Source organism: Dermochelys coriacea, chromosome 4 (genome assembly GCF_009764565.3).
Source record: "Dermochelys coriacea isolate rDerCor1 chromosome 4, rDerCor1.pri.v4, whole genome shotgun sequence".
NCBI classification, from domain to species: Eukaryota; Metazoa; Chordata; order Testudines; family Dermochelyidae; genus Dermochelys; species Dermochelys coriacea.
The window spans coordinates 15,611,200-15,629,878 of NC_050071.1; the positions used below are offsets into that span (position 1 = coordinate 15,611,200).

Sequence of the window (18,679 nt, forward strand, 5' to 3'; positions counted from 1 at the left end):
GCCTAATCCTCCAATTTGTCTAGGTCCTTCTGTATCCTATCCCTCCCCTCCAGCGTATCTACCACTCCTCCCAGTTTAGTATCATCCGCAAATTTGCTGAGAGTGCAATCCACACCATCCTCCAGATCATTTATGAAGATATTGAACAAAACGGGCCCCAGGACCGACCCCTGGGGCACTCCACTTGACACCGGCTGCCAACTAGACATGGAGCCATTGATCACTACCTGTTGAGCCCGACAATCTAGCCAGCTTTCTACCCACCTTATAGTGCATTCATCCAGCCCATACTTCCTTAACTTGCTGACAAGAATGCTGTGGGAGACCGTGTCAAAAGCTTTGCTAAAGTCAAGAAACAATACATCCACTGCTTTCCCTTCATCCACAGAACCAGTAATCTCATCATAAAAGGCAATTAGATTAGTCAGGCATGACCTTCCCTTGGTGAATCCATGCTGACTGTTCCTGATCACTTTCCTCTCCTCTAAGTGCTTCAGGATTGATTCTTTGAGGACCTGCTCCATGATTTTTCCAGGGACTGAGGTGAGGCTGACTGGCCTGTAGTTCCCAGGAACTTTCAAAAAATGAAAATCCTGCAACTGTCTTCAAAGTAAGCTTGTAACCACAGAAATAATATATTTTGAACTATTTTTCTACTGGTTGAGTTATAAGTAGTCTTGATACCACTTGCTCAGAAACTGTGCTGCTCTTTTTTTCAACCCCATAGCAACAGATATGTTGCTTTTGTAACCGCATTGCAGTCACGAGCCGAAGTAGTAGGAAGTTCAAGTTTAAAGGACGTTATTTCTGTGCATGATATGCTCTGGGGAGTGCAGTTACTCTGTTCTGTACTTTGAAACAATGTACAAAAATGGGTATCGAGAGTGAGTTTCTGAGTTTCTGTTTAGACATTTAAGTGGCCTAATTTTCAACAATACTGAGTGCTCAGTAGCTCCCACGGAAGTCGTGGGAGCTCATCAGTGCTCAGCACTTTCAAGAACCAAACCACTTGTTTAGGTACCTACATATGGATTTAGGATTTTAAAGTTAGGTTCATGTTCTCGAAAACCTTGGGTATGGTCCAGTTGGTTAAAACTGCTATGCTTTCTACTGTATACAAAGTAAGGGACTCAGTGAAAAACTATGGTCTCTTAGAAATGTATAGGTCATTATTTTTGTGTGATCTATCTACTTCAGTGCTGATATAGCATAATCCAAGGGTCTCAAACACGCGGCCCGTGGAGTTATTTGCTGCAGCCCGTCAAGCTCCCCATGCCCCCTCTCCCAAGTTATTTCCTGCGTCCGCCAAGCTCCCTTCCCCCCCAGCATGCCGCATCCCCGCTCCTCTGCCTACCTCCAGGTGCTTCCCGCCGCCAAACAGCTTAGCGCTTTCCAGGAGGGAGGGGGGAGGAGCGGGGATCCGTCCACTCGGGAGGAGGCGGAGAAGAGGCGGGGATTTGGGGAAGGGGTTGGAATAGGGGCAGGGAGGGGGTGGAGTTGGGGTGGGGACTTTGGGGAAGAGGTTGGAATGGGGGCAGGGAAGAGGTGGGGCAGGGGTGGGGCCTCATTGAAGGGTGGGGGTGGGGCCGGAGCAGTGGGGGGGAGGGGTGTCAGTGATGCGGCCCTCGGGTCAATGTACTAGTCCTCACGTGGCCCTCGTGGTGATTTGAGTTTGAGATCCCTGGCATAATCTTTATTCTGAAATAGCCTCTCATATGTATATGATCTCTGTTCAATAGATTGATAGGTGGGAACAGTAAAAGGCTTCAATCCTAATTCATCAGACACTTAGAATAAATAAGAAAGCACTCAAATAACACTAGTCCTAGCAATTTATTCTTCCTGTTCCATGCTCTGCCCCAATCCTTATTGCATCTCTGTGCAGATCTTTAGATCTATTTCTTCAGTATTACGATTAGTGACATATGGATGCTAACAATGTCTAAGGACTCCATCGAACAATCTCAGACAAACAGAACCCCTTTATCGACCTGATCGTGGAAACATGCCTGTGAGTGCCACTGCTCATGTGACTAGTCCCATTGGCCTCAATAGGACTGCCGGTTCCTATGCCATTACAAGGAATGGAGGCACCAAAGCTTGACTGGCAATGGAACAGTTAGTCATATACTGACTGTTGGCAGAGTGCTCTAAATATGAAAACTAAATATTATTTTATGTCAGCTATCAAGCTGTTCCCAAATCTCTCAAAGCTCTCTTGGCTTTATTATGGCTGAAAGAAAAACATTGATAAAGGCTATGTTGATAGTTAGAGGTGCTCGGGTGATGAGACCCAATAACAGCAAATGTTCATCCCAGTAAACAAACAAACAAAAAACCCACCTAACCACTTCATGTATAATTAAAATAAGACCTCTTTGCAGTAGACATAGCAAGCAAGCTCAAATTAAAAAATTATTTCCCAACTGATTTCTTCTCCTGGGTCCTCCATTCTCGAGCCCCTTCCTCTACAGGAGTTATTGTCCATATATTGGAAAACTAGGTTTTCGGATGTTAATGTAGGTCAACAAAAGTGATGTTGACCTAGTGTGCTAGGACTCCTAAAAACTGTATAGATGAGATTCAGCACACTGATTATAATGGGCACAGGCTCAAGCCCCAAGTGTTCTGTCATGGCAACATTTCCCATTTAAAAAGTAAACATGCACCATTATATGGGTTAAATCTTGCTGCAGTACAGTAACTCCTCACTTAATGTTGTAGTTCTGTTCCTGAAAAATGCTACGTTAAATGAAACAATGTTAAGCAAATCCAATTTCCCCATAAGAATTAATGTAAGGGTTGGAGGGGGGGTTAGGCAAGTTGAGACAGCAGCTGCTGCCAGCAAGCTCCCTCAGTCCTGCTCTGTGGAGATGGGGTAAAGGAGTGAGGGGACACCCTGACATTAGCACCCCTCTTCCCCCTCTCCTCCCCTCTGTACAGCAAGCAGGAGGCTCCCGGGAGCAGCTCCAATCAGAGGGCAGGAGCAGCACATGGCAGTGGGGGGAGGGAAAGCTGAACTGCCCAGCTACCGCACAGGGAACTTAGGGGAGTGGGGATAAATAGGGGGGCTGTCGGTCCACCCTGGTTTCAAGCCCCGACCAGCTAGCTCCTAGGGGCTACTCTTTCTGCAAGCCGTGGACAAAGCAGGCGGCTGCCAAACAATGTTATAAGGCAACATTACGCAACTTTAAACAAGCATGTTCTCTAATTGATCAGCAACGTAGGACAACTTTAAGTGAGGAGTCACTATGTATGCTCCAGGGGGTCAAACACAGCCCTCACAGTTTCTCTTTGTCTTGCTAATGCAGTTTGCGGATGGTTCATCTCCTCGCATCATCAGGGTGAGAGCATGAATATGAGACTAAATACTAATATGTGATATTTAGATATTTTCAGTGTGCCAAATTTTCAGTTCATCAGACGGAAATTGAACCATTTACCGGTTACAAGTGTTCAACTCTCTTCATACAGAAAGAGGTGTGTAGGTATATAAAAAAAAAAAAGCTGAGTATACACTTACATTGGTACTAATATTTTAAAAACAAGTTTGCCTTTCTGAACCTAATGTTGCTAATGTCTACCCTAAATCAGATAGATTTAGGTTATTTTCATTTTGCAAACTAATCACATTCATGTTAACAATTACAGTGTCTCAACAAATATTGGAAATGTCAGGATTTGGAAGACATGGGGTTATCAAGTCCAACATGAAGGCTATACCTTTGGGAAATCTAAAGTATCCAGTCAAATAATCCAGATTTTAATTTAACAGTAAACCAAATGTGTACTATTTAAACTAAGAACAGATAAGAAGCAATTTAACACCAGAAGCAAACAAACAGTCCAAAGCTATAATCACCTGATGTTTCTGGTCATTTTGTTCTTAAATCCATACAAAAACATACATTACTTCTAAATTCTTATTATGACTCTGGGCATGTTTTAGAGGTGAAAAAATGGTTACCAAAAACTATTGTTATACTTTTTTTCATAGAATACAACAAGATAGTCCAGTAAGCTTCTACTTCCTGCCAGAAATAGACCATTAACCATCAAAAGATAATATTGACCTTGCTTGGAGTGATAAAGTTGCATACTCCTTGAGTGGCAAAGGAATAAACCATAAGCCAACAGCAGAAGCTTTACCAGTTAGAAACCAATGAGTAGAGTGACGAGCCTTTTACTCAGACTAACCAATTCATCATTTAAGAAAAGAACAAAAAAAACATGCAAACTTGCCCTGTACTGTGAACAATCTTCAGTTGCTTATATTCCAGAAGTGCTGGTTTTTTTATGAAGAGAGGGCCCAATCCTTTAGTTCTTACTCAAGCACAACTGTCATTAAAGTATATGTAAATTTTGCTTAGCTGAGGACTTTCCAGGTCAAGTGGGGTACTACAGAGGTTGTTAGTTGCTTTAACAGTACATAGCTGTTCTACCTATAACTTACGTTGGGTGTTGACCGTGATGTAATGATTTATTCATTTATTTTTATGCATTAATGACTGTTGCATATGAGTATATTACTGAATCTTGCTGTTTTAAACTGCCCCCAGTGGACAGTACAAATAGCTCCCCCTAGCACAACTCATTTCAATTTACCATAGATCAACTAGTAATTATCAGTTAGTCGAGCAAATGCTTGATCAAAAATACGTTTTGTTCCATGCTCTGAAGGTCGATAAAAGTGATCTCTTGTGATTCACCCAGAAGAAGTGGCTTCCATGCTGGGGGACTCTCCTGAAATTAACCAGCCTCAACTCCCTACATGAAAACACCATTGCACAGTCAGCAAAAGAGCTTCAACTGAGATGACGAGGCATAGGAAGGGGATGCTGTTCAAGTTGTACAGGACCCAAACCACATATAGCCTTATCAATTAAACTGAACTGGGAAGCAGTCCCTGGAGCACAGATGTAATGTGTTTGGGCCAGTTTTAGTGGAATTGGAAAGAAGTGCTTAAATATGTAGCTGGTTTTCCTCATTCACAAAACTACAGATTTCTACTGACAAAAGTGTTTATTCTGTTCATTTTGTATACCTCTCATTCACTTTATGAAGAGTCTTTGGAACACAGAACCAAATGTTTTGTTGTCAGATGCAGCGACAAGAAGCAGAGATTCTGTCCTGTGTGTTTTTGAAGGAGGAGCAAGGGGATATATGGTAGAGTACACATTGCTGCTGCTGTGAGCAGACAAATAACTATGTAGCCCTTGCTACTGGGTAGTGCCTACTGCCGACCATGCTCATCTCAACACTGTTAAACTCAGATCCAAAATCCTGACCTTGACACTCCCAAAACTGAAGAGCTGCATCAGATCTTTTGCCTTTAGGCTGATTTTCCCCTACTATGCTACAATTGTATTTGTAAAAACAGAGCCTTGGGCTGGGGATTACAAATTTGTCCCATCTCTCAAGTAGGTGACTGTATGTCAGTTGTAAGAAGTCTTTTTATACATTCAAAATATATTTCAATTTCAAAATAAACATGCCTTTTAAAGTCTTTTGTATTAAATTTTAAAATGTGTTAAATGCTGTAAGAATGGATTTACATGTGGGGAGAGTGTAGATGAGGGAAAAGAAGTAATTTGCCCTTCCGTATTTTAAACTCTTCTGACGACGAGTAATTTTGTTTCCATGTCACTCCTCCCTCTCCCTTCCTACTGATTATGAAGCACTTCAGTGTAGCAGTGCTCTGTGGGTAGGTGTTAGCAGTTGCTTTTTTTACTATCTGGAGTGGAATACAGTAGTGGCTTACTTCCCTTTATTGCTCACTTTAGAAGAGACACTCATCCCCTCCTCCTTGCCCGTCAGTTTAATCAATGTAACCATCCCCCTCTTTCCAAATCCTTCCATTGGCTGCCTACTCACTATTGCATCCAATTTAAGCTTCTCATCAACTACCTTCAATGCTCGCTGTAATTCTGGTCCTCCCTACTAATCTGTCCTTGTCAAGCTTCTCATTGCCCCACATCCCTTCTACTCCACCCATGCTCTTACCTTTGTCCACTCATTTGTTAGCTTTTTGCACAAGCTTCTCTGTGCGGTCTTCCATGTGACCTCTATGCTACATAGGAGCTCTCTGAACTCATGTGCAAAGACTTGACCCTATCCACATTTAAGTCCCTCTTAAAGATACATTTGTGTGATGCTGCACATAATGATTCTAGTTCAGGAGTTCTCAACCTTTTTCTTTCTAAGCCACCTCTCCCAACATGCTATAAAACTCCACAGCTCACCTATGCTACAACAACTGTTTTTATGCACACAAAAGCCAGGGCCAGCATTAGGGAGTAGCAAACAGGGCAGTTGCCCTGGGCCCCTTGCCACAGGGGGATGTGCAAAGCTAAGTTGCTCAGGCTTCGGCTTCGGCTTCAGCCCCATGCAATGGGGCTTTGTCTTTCTGACCTGGGCCCCAGCAAGTCTAAGGCCAGCCCTGCTTGGTGGACCCCCTAAAATCAGCTCCCGGGCCCCAGGCCCCGGTTGAGAATCACTGCTCTAGTTAACTTGTATATAAACTGCCTATTGTTCCCTTTCTTCAATCTCAATTTGCTTGTCTGTTCTTAGATTTGAGGTCTTAGATCAGGGACTGTCCTGTTTCAGTGTTTGGAAGGTACCTGACTCATACTAGGCACTGCTGTAAGTAATTAATAAAGCCAAAAGTAAAGGCCAGTAGAAGAGCTTTGCTTTATATTTTCCCCTCTAGGACAGCAAAACCCCGTAGTAAAACAGCTGCTGCTAGGAGAGATTCAGTCCTTTTTTGTAGTTAAAAAGTGGGACTCTTTAAAGACAAGCAGTGGTGTGCTTCAGTAAGAGTGAAGACCTGAGAAGTCGGGAAGTATAGCATTTTCAGTAAATAAATTGATTTACTTTGGTGTGATACTATAAACATGAGACCTGTATTCATTAAGCAATCTTCTGTGGGTGAAACGAAATGCATCTACAAAGGTATAAATATTCTCCATACTGTGTGTGTGAGTAAACTTTTCTGATGTCCTTTAAGATGAAGGGTGCTGTGTAAGACACCTGTAAGATATTAAAATATTAGTATAATTGAACTCTGAATTTTACAAAGGTCTCAAGGGACACACGATACCTATGTAAAATCAGGGCTTCAGTTGACCCATGTTCCCTCAGTTACAGGCTGGCTGAGTCAGCAGAAAAGGGTGCTGAAGCTCCACAAGGCTGAAGCTAAACTCCAGTGGCACTTGTAATTTCTGCAACAGGGGAGCTCTGAAGTTCTGCTGGAGCAAATCTAACCCCCTGCAGGAGTAGGGCTCTGCTTGACCCCTGCAGGTGATTAAGAGCTCTGCATGGTTAAGGGGGGAAGGGGGAAGGGGGAAGTCCCGGATGACTGGAAAAAGGCTAATGTAGTGCCCATCTTTAAAAAAGGGAAGAAGGAGGATCCTGGGAACTACAGGCCAGTCAGCCTCACCTCAGTCCCTGGAAAAATCATGGAGCAGGTCCTCAAAGAATCAATCCTGAAGCACTTAGAGGAGAGGAAAGTGATCAGGAACAGTCAGCATGGATTCACCAAGGGAAGGTCATGCCTGACTAATCTAATCGCCTTTTATGATGAGATTACTGGTTCTGTGGATGAAGGGAAAGCAGTGGATGTATTGTTTCTTGACTTTAGCAAAGCTTTTGACACGGTCTCCCACAGCATTCTTGTCAGCAAGTTAAGGAAGTATGGGCTGGATGAATGCACTATAAGGTGGGTAGAAAGCTGGCTAGATTGTCGGGCTCAACGGGTAGTGATCAATGGCTCCATGTCTAGTTGGCAGCCGGTGTCAAGTGGAGTGCCCCAGGGGTCGGTCCTGGGGCCCGTTTTGTTCAATATCTTCATAAATGATCTGGAGGATGGTGTGGATTGCACTCTCAGCAAATTTGCGGATGATACTAAACTGGGAGGAGTGGTAGATACGCTGGAGGGGAGGGATAGGATACAGAAGGACCTAGACAAATTGGAGGATTGGGCCAAAAGAAATCTAATGAGGTTCAATAAGGATAAGTGCAGGGTCCTGCACTTAGGATGGAAGAATCCAATGCACCGCTACAGACTAGGGACCGAATGGCTCGGCAGCAGTTCTGCGGAAAAGGACCTAGGGGTGACAGTGGACGAGAAGCTGGATATGAGTCAGCAGTGTGCCCTTGTTGCCAAGAAGGCCAATGGCATTTTGGGATGTATAAGTAGGGGCATAGCGAGCAGATCGAGGGACGTGATCGTTCCCCTCTATTCGACACTGGTGAGGCCTCATCTGGAGTACTGTGTCCAGTTTTGGGCCCCACACTACAGGAAGGATGTGGATAAATTGGAAAGAGTACAACGAAGGGCAACGAAAATGATTAGGGGTCTAGAGCACATGACTTATGAGGAGAGGCTGAGGGAGCTGGGATTGTTTAGTCTGCAGAAGAGAAGAATGAGGGGGGATTTGATAGCTGCTTTCAACTACCTGAAAGGGGGTTTCAAAGAGGATGGCTCTAGACTGTTCTCAATGGTAGCAGATGACAGAACGAGGAGTAATGGTCTCAAGTTGCAATGGGGGAGGTTTAGATTGGATATTAGGAAAAACTTTTTCACTAAGAGGGTGGTGAAACACTGGAATGCGTTACCTAGGGAGGTGGTAGAATCTCCTTCCTTAGAGGTTTTTAAGGTCAGGCTTGACAAAGCCCTGGCTGGGATGATTTAACTGGGACTTGGTCCTGCTTTGAGCAGGGGGTTGGACTAGATGACCTTCTGGGGTCCCTTCCAACCCTGATATTCTATGATTCTATGATTCTATGAACTCCACGCAGTAGCACATCAGATTAATAATAGATAACTTGAATTTGAATATCTAGCTCTTGTATAGCACATTTCATCCATAGATCTCAAAGGGCTTTACAAAATACCTACAATCTGATCAATATCATTCCCATTTTACAGATGGTGAAACTGAAGCAGAGAGGTAAAGTGACTTTCCCAAGGCCACCCAGTAGGCCAGTGACAGAACCAGGAATAGAACCCAGCTGTCTTATAGAACAGTCTGGTGCTTCATCCAGTACGCAACTCTGCCTCACCCATAAAACTGGGGTTGCAGTGTAGAAAAAAATCATTTAATGAAAGAGGTCATTTTGTGCTATTCAGATGGAGCCTAAATAAAGATGAGCTGCCTTTTCTATTTTCCCTACCCCCCTTTTGTTTACAAGCTCTATAGACACTATTTTGGCCTTATAATAAAAGTATTCCAAGTAATTAGACTTGAGACTCTACTACCTCAAGTACAACCTTATTCTGGAGTGGGGAGAATATCCTCTGATCTGTATCTGCAAACCTACTATCCTGTACAACTGAAACAGGACCCATCATCTCTGTTCCATAGAGATTGAAGAAAGATCCTTTAACGTATCCCCTTTATGCTATTTCAGAAGACTTGATTTTGTATTTGTAGTTTTAGTCTTTCTAGTGCATCAGTGTTTTACCAAGAAAATGAACAGCCTGTAGGCAGTAAAACCCTGATTCAGAAAGGCACTTAAGCATGTGCTTAACATTAATTATGTACTTAAGTGCTTTGCTGAACCAGGGCCAAAGTACTGTTGTAGGTGAGAAATTAGAACATAGCTTTTAAAATGTGCTCCTAGGGAGGAGGGAAGAGACGTGACCTTTTAAAATAAAGCAACAAAACGGCATTTCATAACAGCTACATCTTTTTATAAATATAAGTGGTACTGCTCAAGCATCTGTTTTTGCTGGCTTTTTCATAGGGAATTTGCATATGCTTATACATATGCTGATCCAGAGACACCGCCAGGTTGGCACATTCAACAATAGTTCACCCTTTATGTGGTGCTGTATAAAAAAAATACTTCAGGGACCGTATTGCAGCCACGTGGCTTGCTGGTGTGCTGAATTCCCCCATCTCCTCTTCATCTGTGTATTTCTTCACACAAAGCCGCCTTACTCAGACTCTGTGCAGGAAAAAATGAATTTCACCCTTTGAGAGCTCATGCAACAACACTGATCAGCATGATTATTACTACCATTATATTGTTCTATGATACACTCTCAAGTGATGCAGCTGCAATGTGATCTATGTCTTAGGGAGAAGAATGGAACATTTGACCAGTACAGATATATTGTATTGAAGTGAAGTGAAAAGCCTTTCTTCGGTTGATTGTAACAGTTTGTTGCTGTATTACTGTTTTCTCCCACCTAAATATATTATTGAAACTCAAAATTTGAAAACTACAAAGCAAGAGAGACATCTTCACAAAATACAATATCCAATCTATAAAGCTTGAGAGTAATTACCCAAAAGTGACTCTTGATGTGTGAAAATAGCACCTTAGTATATCGGTCCCCGAGTGTAGAAGTCATGTCTGCTTACTTTACTGGCATGCACAAGTTTTTACTACTTCTAACATTACCAAGCCAAGGTACCCATGAAAGAGTAGATTGGATCCCTATTGTGCATCATTCATCGAAAGTGGAATGGTCAGCTACATTCTAATTGCAGAATCTTAATCAGGTAGGAGAAGGATGTCAGAGCAAGAACAGACTGATTTTTCAGACCTCATGTTGCAGCTGCTAGTTTGTTTGTTTTGTTTTAAATCCTTTCGTGATTTGTAAACTGTTTAATGGGAGAAAATGAATATGGGACCTCACAATGTCAATTTAGAGCATGATTTTTCGGACTACAGCCAGTTTGAAACAGCAAGACAAGTACTTGGGACGTATTTATCAAAGAAATGTTTCCAAAATTTCCTACTCTTGCTACCACCAATTCAGCTTCACTGGCATTAACAATACCAAGTCCTGATGTAGACAGATCATCCACTGCTGCAACCATTTTAAGCACCGTGGAGATTTTCAAAGGCACAAGTGGCAGGCACCTAGCTTAACCATCTCAAGGGCAGTTAGATGCCTGACTGGCATTTTTGCCTTTAAAAATCTCCCCCATGTCAATTAGATGAGGAGTTCTCAACCTTTTTCTTTGAAGCCCCCTCCAACATGTTATAAAAATTTCACTGCCCACCTGTGCCACAACAACTTTTTTCTGCATATAAATGCCAGAGCCGGCATTAGGCAGTAGCAAGCCAGGCTATTGTCTAGGCCCCCACCAGAGAGCCCCCCGCAAAGCTAAGTTGCTCAGGCTTCAACTTGAGCCCCAGGTGGCAGGGTTCAGGGCCCCGGGTTTAAGCCCCACATGTCAGGGCTTCAGCTCTCTGCCCTGGGCCCCACAAGTCTAACAGTGGCCCTGTTTGGCAGACCCCTGAAACCTGTTTGCAGTCCACCAGTGGGCCCCAGACCTCTGGTTGAGAACCACTGAATTAGACCACCTGTGATCAGGGCTAGGTAAACACTGCACTCAAAACATTGGTAGCAGTTGGTGTAGTCAGCTCCACTATGGATTGCAACATTACGGGCATGGGGGGGCCCTGCTAATATAGCATCTGCACAACAATATCCCATACCCAGTGTGAGCGCCAATGTAGGCCCCTCTTCGGCCTTTTCAATACTGTGCCGTAAAACCTTGGTAGAGCTGTGTTTCTGATACCATGCTGAAAATAATACCTTTGCCTGGGCTGTACTAGTGCTTGCATGAGTGCATCAGTGTTGGAAATAGGCACAAAATTGTATAGTATAGACAAGATCAAATGAAAGTGACTTTCTGAAGCAATGTAAACCAGTCTCATTTAATCCTTTGGGACCTCATGTGGATAGCCTTTTTGACAGAATTGCACGTGAACTAAGCAATCTCCATTCTTTGCGTTGTATTTTTTTGCAATTTGGTTTCACGGTCAAAGCATAGCTAAGTTGTCCACTGATGTACGATGCTGCAGTAGTGTATCAATATAAAAAAATCAGTATTGCTACACAGACCGGTACCTATGCAGCTGTACAGTGCACACAGCCAGTAAGGTGGTGTCCACATTTGTCTTCCAAAAATAAAGAAGCGTCTTCAAATGCAAATGCTGTCATACAACTGTATTGCTCTCTGATTTGTGATTGGTAGTTTGTTACATGGTGTACAGAAACTGCACAAATTAAATTCAATGTGACTAGCTCACACTGGTAGATTTTTTTCCCCCAATTAATTGAGCTATAAGATTTTTCAGACTAGATTTTCAAAAGATCCAGGACCCCACCAGCTCCCACTTAGGCATCTTAAAGAAATGGAAAGATTTTCAAAGCGCTCAGCACCCAGCAGTTCCCATCATTTTTAGTTGGAGCTGCAATGTGCACACCTGAACAGCTGGCCCTGTTGTTTGTATAATTGTATAAACAATTGTTTATATTGTTTATATTATCTTTTGAAGATTGATACCAAGAGCTGTCAAAGGAGAGAAAATGTTGTTCTCACAGGCCAGGTGTATTAGAAGTAACCGAAGGGCACAAAGGTCTGACAGTTTACGTATTTCATTAACATCAGATCAAAAGTCGACACTCTATATGGACCTTCAATCTCTTTTCTGAGAATAACTGCAAAAGAGGCACATCTGAATGCACCTGCACCCTTCTACATGTCTATGTGGTAGATGTGAAATAAGAGCTGTTTGTTGTAAAAATGAATTTAAAGTTATGTTTTATATTTTCTTTGGCCCTACAGGTTCTCCGGGAAAGGCAATTGACAATTCAGCCAGCAGTCAAGAAAATAATTTACGGAGCCCAAACAAGGCTGAAAAATCAAGTCAAGCCTCTCGAGAGCACCATTCAGGAAGAAAAACGGCAGGGGGACAAGTGCAGAAAGGAAGCGATGAGTCAGAGAGTGACTTTGAATCTGACCCTCCTTCTCCCAAGAGCAGTGAGGAAGATGAAGAGCAGGAGGATGAAGATGTCTTACAGGGGGAGCATGGAGACTTTAATGATGACAATGATACAGAACCTGAGAACTTAGGCCATCGGCCTCTCCTTATGGACTCTGAAGATGAGGTGGAGGAAGAGGAGGAAGAAAAGCAGAGTTCTGATTCTGATTCCGATCACACCAAGGGAAAGCCCATGGAAGGGATCCCTTGCACTAGATACAGAGAGGTGGGTGGCAGTCGTGAAGACAAAGAACCGAATATAGCACTCTATTCCTTGCCTGAGTTACCAAGTACTGTGGCCAAGGTGAGCCCTGGCCAAGAATTTGATGTGTTTGGGGCTGTCCCCTTCTTTGCTCTTCAGACTCAGCAACCTCAGCCAAGAGAAGAGAGTGACACAGATTTCTCTCCTCAGCCTGCTTTTCTCAGCCTGAGGCAAGAGCAGGATGACTTTGATGTCTTCACTAAAGCCCCATTCAGCAAGAAGGTGGCCCAGCCAGATGGCCTGGTTGTAGGAGCTGAGACCCAAACCTCCCCTACTTCTCCCCGAAGTGTGGATATTTTTGGCTGCACCCCTTTCCAGCCTCTTCCCACCCCAAAGAGCAGTGAAAGCGGAGAGGACCTCTTTGGACTTGTCCCCTTTGAGGAGATTACAGGGAGCCAGCAGCAACAGAAGGTGAAGCAGCAGCGGAACCTGCAGAAACTCTCCTCCCGGCAAAGACGCATGAAACAGGAGGTGCCCAAAAGCAATGGGAAGCGCCACCATGGCACCCCGACCAGCACCAAGAAGGCTTTGAAACCCAGCTACCGCACCCCAGAGAGATCCCGCAGGCACAAAAAAACTGGCCGCAGGGACTCCCAAAGCAGCAACGAATTCCTAACGATCTCAGACTCCAAGGAAAACATAAGTGTTGCATTGACTGACAGCAAAGATCGAGGCAACCCTTTGCAAGCGGACGAGAATCTGCTGGACCCCTTTGGAGCCAAACCTTTCCACCCACCAGACTTGATGCGGAACCCACAACATCAAGGACTGGGTGACAACCGTGGGGACCATAATATAGTAGTGCCTGGTAGACCTAGACAGAGCTCCCTGCATGGGACCGTTCACAGTGGTGATGGGCTAAAAACAGATGACTTTGGTGCAGTGCCCTTCACAGAACTGGTTGTGCAGAGTGTAACACTACAGCAGGCCCAGCAGCAACAGGCATTAGAGTTAGATCCGTTCGGGGCAGCTCCATTTCCTTCCAAACAGTAAAGGCTTCCACCAGATTATTTCTCGCTCTCTGCACTATTTAACTTTGTTTTTAAATAGTGTAATAATCCATCTGGCTGAATTGACAGGGAAAATGATTTTTCGTACCGTTTATTCAGCCTCGGTACTGCATGCCCAGCTCTCCCCCAAAATTTAAAATCATGTGTTTTTGTATCATACAAAACACCCAAAAAAAGGAGGAAGCATTTCAATAGGACAGCACATTTCCAGAGGAATCAGATGTGAGCTATTATTTCAGCCACTGACTTTGTAGCCATGAAATATACTGTTCGGCACTTTTGCATAGCCTTTCCACTCATAGGCAGTGCAAGGGGAAAAACCACGGAAGAAGGTCTGCCATGATGGATCCAGTAAGTCTGATGGAATGGAATCCTTCTATGATACAAACCTTTGACTCTCTCTGAGACCTGAGATAATATGTATCTGCTGGTATCCATGGTCTGCTGGAAATTCTTCAGTCTCCACCTTCTAAATGAAAAAGCTCTTTTCTAATCCTAACAAAGAAACCTACTCAAAGGATTGTGTGTCTCAAGATTGCAGAGCATGGCGGTGGCTTGAGAACTAGTGCACAAATAGAGGTGAAAGGCAATTTTTGTGTGCCTGAACATTAATTTTTTTACAATAAGTGCCATTAATGTAAAATAGCAAAATGAAAGTCGAGAGTTAAAACTAAAGATATAGAGAATATATTGGTTTGCTAGATAAAATCATGGGTAACAAAGTAGCAGGGATACAGCCAGCATTTGCAGCACTTTGAAGACTACACAGTACACTTGACAAGAGGGGCTGATTAACCTGGATGCCATGTCTAGCACAGCAGGAATATATCAGATCATCAGTAAAATTGGCAGCAAGTGCAAACACGTAAAGATTACAGATTGGTTTTGTTCAATTATTAATTAGGGTGTGCATCTGAAAAGACCACTTCTTTCTCTTGGATTTTTATTCCAAACAAAATCTGTGTATACCTTAGAAACTGTTTTTAAACAACAACTATGAAATTGTCGCATAATATTCTTTTCAGTTCTGACAACTCTCTTATTGTACTTTGTTTTATAAGAGTTTCTGCTAAATGCACTGAGCTATGAAGAAGCTATACCTTGAAACCACAGAATTTCAGAAGAGAAGCAGTAAGCAGCAGGTAGCTTGTAGATGCTGATTACTATTCTGTCAGTAAACTGCATTTCACACCACAAGGCCTTACAAACAGGACTCACTTCCTGCTACAAAGTACCTCTAAGCCAATAGGTGCACATGAGATTGCTAAAAACGTATACTACACAGTATGTCATGATGGGCTGGTGATGCTAATCCACTTGGTGAATATATGATTTAGTTGTTCTGTTACAAAAGTATATACTAGCTATATATGGGGCTGAATCTCCACTGTCTTGTGCCTTGTGTCTAGTCACTTACACCTGTTGCAAATTGAACAGAAATCAGAATGGTGGTATTTGACACCCATTTCACACTCATTTTTCACAGGTGTAAATGACTAGACATAAGATGGAAGGAATCGGGTCTTCTGTGCTTATTTCAACATGGTATATCTTGCTCTGAATATTGACGTTTTGCACAAAAAGCCAATTTTAAATTATTTGAGACAAATCAATGGATGAATGAATTGTATATACAGATGCAGTGAGTGTTCCCTTACGCGACCCCCCCCCCCCACATTATGGATTAGCTAAACATCGAGATTAACACATTTCTTCTGAAAGTCTTATTAATAAGAAAAATACAGTTAGGTGCAGACTCCTCCATAGATTTTTTTCCATAGGAGTCTGGCTCTTTTCACGCACAAAAAGAAAAAGGGGACTTCTTAAAACAAATGTCTGCTCTCTTTTGATGGCTTTATTCAATTTTATTTGACTGCTTTTTTGGATTGACTAGAAACCATCTGTAGCTAAAGTATTCATGTCTCTGGTCCTAGACATGAGAAGTAAGAGCTACATACATGGGTCTTTATCTCTTCCTCTCTTTTCCTTTATTCTGACAAAACAGTTGAAATTCAAATACAAAGTCTTGCTGAGTTAGGGGTGTCTTCGTGCTAAAATGTTTAGCTTTGAGAAAGACAGTTAAAAATGGGTAACCTCTATCTATCTGCATCTGAATATTCCAGTTCTTTTAGGCTCTATCCCTGTTATTCTTTCCTATTCTTGTGCCAAGAAGCAAATGTCGAGCTTGCGTTTTTTTCTGGCTCTCAGATTAACACTGATTTACAAAAAACCCACCAGATTGCTTTTATTGTAATTTTACGCACCTACCTAATTAGTTCTTGGAAGATGTTAATTCCAAAAGTGAACAGATGATCAGATTACTCATGGGGGTAAATCCTGTAATGTGGACTCAGAAATTATAGTAAATCATGTCTAGAACACTCTGGTCATTGCTTTCATTTGTGTAGAATGATCTTAACTACCTGCCAAACATTTGTCTTAAATTGGAAAATTCATATTTTAGTCTTAGATCTATCTCACACAAAGGAATTATACCTCTGAATTTAACAGTCTGCACAAAGGGATTCTTGACTCTGCTCTTTGAAGTGAAAGGGAGTTTGCCTTTGACTTCAATGGGGGGAACATTGGGCCCCCAAAAAGGTTATGTACTAAAATAACTCTTTCCTGGATTATCAGTTAAAACGAGCATAGAAGGCAGATCACTGTCATCTCAATTGGATTTCTTTTCTAAGACTTTTATCCTGAAACATATTTAAGTTGGAGAATGTTTTAAATGTTTGTCTTTTTCTTTTCTCACAGCAGATGGAAGGTATATGTTAGATTAAATGAGACTCAGTAATGAAGTCTCATTTAAGGGAAACAAAAATACTGTAAAATCAAGTAATTCCAAAATTGGCACATTTCTCTGGCCTTTCATTATTATGGCCTTTCCTTCCTAATGGCCTTACTATACCTTGATTTATGTACTTTATTTATTTAGCAGATGCTTTTCAGAAATGACTTATTTTTAACATGTTTCTGTAGTGACAATGATTTTTTGGTGGCGGTGGTGAAGAGACTATATTAGCATGCCTTACAAACCTGGCTTTGCGTGATTGGCTGTGCAGTAGACTTGGCCTGTGGAGATATTGACCTTGAGTTTAATTTCCATTAAGATCTATTAATGGAAACAAAGTAACTGGTGTCACCGGGGAAAATAGTATACCTTTGCCTGTAGAGTGTGTGTGTGTGTGTGTGTGTGTGTGTGTGTGTATTTTAAAAAGGATTATATCATGACCAAATACTGGAAAAAACATACTATGATAAGTACCACGATGCTGTATAAGACAATGATAGAAAAGTAGGGAAATGTCACTTTTTTGTTTTTGGTTACCCAGCAGGGAGTATTGTTTTAGGGTTTGATCCTTCCCTCTAGAACAGGGATTGGCAACCTTTGGCCTGCGGCGCGCCAGGGTGAGCCCCCTGATGGGCCGTGCCAGTTTGTTTACCTGCCGCGTCTGCAGGTTCGGCCGATTGTGGCTCCAACTGGCTGTGGTTTGCTGTGCCCGGCCAATGGGGGCTGCGGGAAGTGGTGCGGGCCGAGGGATGTGCTGGCCGCCGCGTGCCACAGCCCCCATTGGCCTGGAGCGGTGAACCATGGCCAGTGGGAGCTGTGATCAGTCGAACCTGTGGATGCGGCAGGTAAACAAACCGGCCCGGGCCGCCAGGGGGCTTACTCTGGCGGGCTGCGGGCCAAAGGTTGCTGATCCCTGCTCTAGAATATAAAAGGCAGCAGGGGAGATCTTCACAAATCAACTACTTTCAAACTGCAGTAGATCCAAGCACATTAGGGAACGTAGTGCCATGATAGCAGTTCTCACAGTCCATCAGTGGACAGCATGCTAGCATGATGTAGATTTACACCCCAGCTGGCAATGCACTAGCTGTTCGTCTTAACAAGCGTTGAGTGGATTTTCTAAGATTGCACATCTTGTCAGAAGGTACTAATAAGCCCTTCATGGTTAAGGGCAAGAGTCACTGAAAATAAGTCTCTCTTCTCTGCAGATCCCAAAGCATCAGATTTGGGAGATCTGCATTGCTTTTTACTAGCTTGCACAATACAAGAACTGAACCTAGTTTAGTGTGTCCCACACTTACGGAAATACCTTTTAACATGTTCCAGCTAGTCAGATGAGATACCCACTGTGAAAATAAATGGATACTTTGACTACTGTGAGAATAACAAATAGAGATTTCTTATCTGGAGATTTTTATACTATACGATGTATTTTTATATATATAAATATACACATGCACTCACACATTACATATCTCTTGGAGTTAATGTGACTTTTTTTTTTTTTTAAATATCATTGCAGCCACAATCATTTTCATGTGATTGGAAAAGAGAATATGAACAAAAGCCATCAAAAATGCCAGGGAGACATGAGAAAAATGCCAGAGGGTGGGTGCCCAGTTATTTTTCTATAGTACTTCAAAAGGAAAATCAAATAATTGTGTGTATACCAAGTTTTTTTGTGTGACTAGGGCGTCCTCTGATAGTAAACAGCATACAAGCTATTTTTAAATTGCTGGCATACAGCTTTAAGTGCACTTTCCTGAATTACACTTCCATTTCTTGTTAGACTTGAAGTTTCTAAAGCTTTTTTGTGTACCA

The 18,679-nt window shown here is 42.6% G+C and overlaps 1 protein-coding gene across 2 annotated transcripts in view; it reads left to right on the plus strand.

Annotated features, from left to right (window-relative positions):
• BMP2K (BMP2 inducible kinase) overlaps positions 1 to 15,092 on the plus strand; it is a 109,041-nt gene extending 93,949 nt beyond the window's left edge. For both annotated transcript variants that reach the window (XM_038398463.2, XM_043513637.1), the window contains one exon: positions 12,594 to 15,092. In XM_038398463.2, the coding sequence (XP_038254391.1) occupies positions 12,594 to 14,044 (1,451 nt within the window). In that variant the 3' untranslated portion in view covers positions 14,045 to 15,092. The remainder of the gene's footprint in view (positions 1 to 12,593) is intronic.
• The last annotated feature ends 3,587 nt before the right edge of the window (positions 15,093 to 18,679 follow it).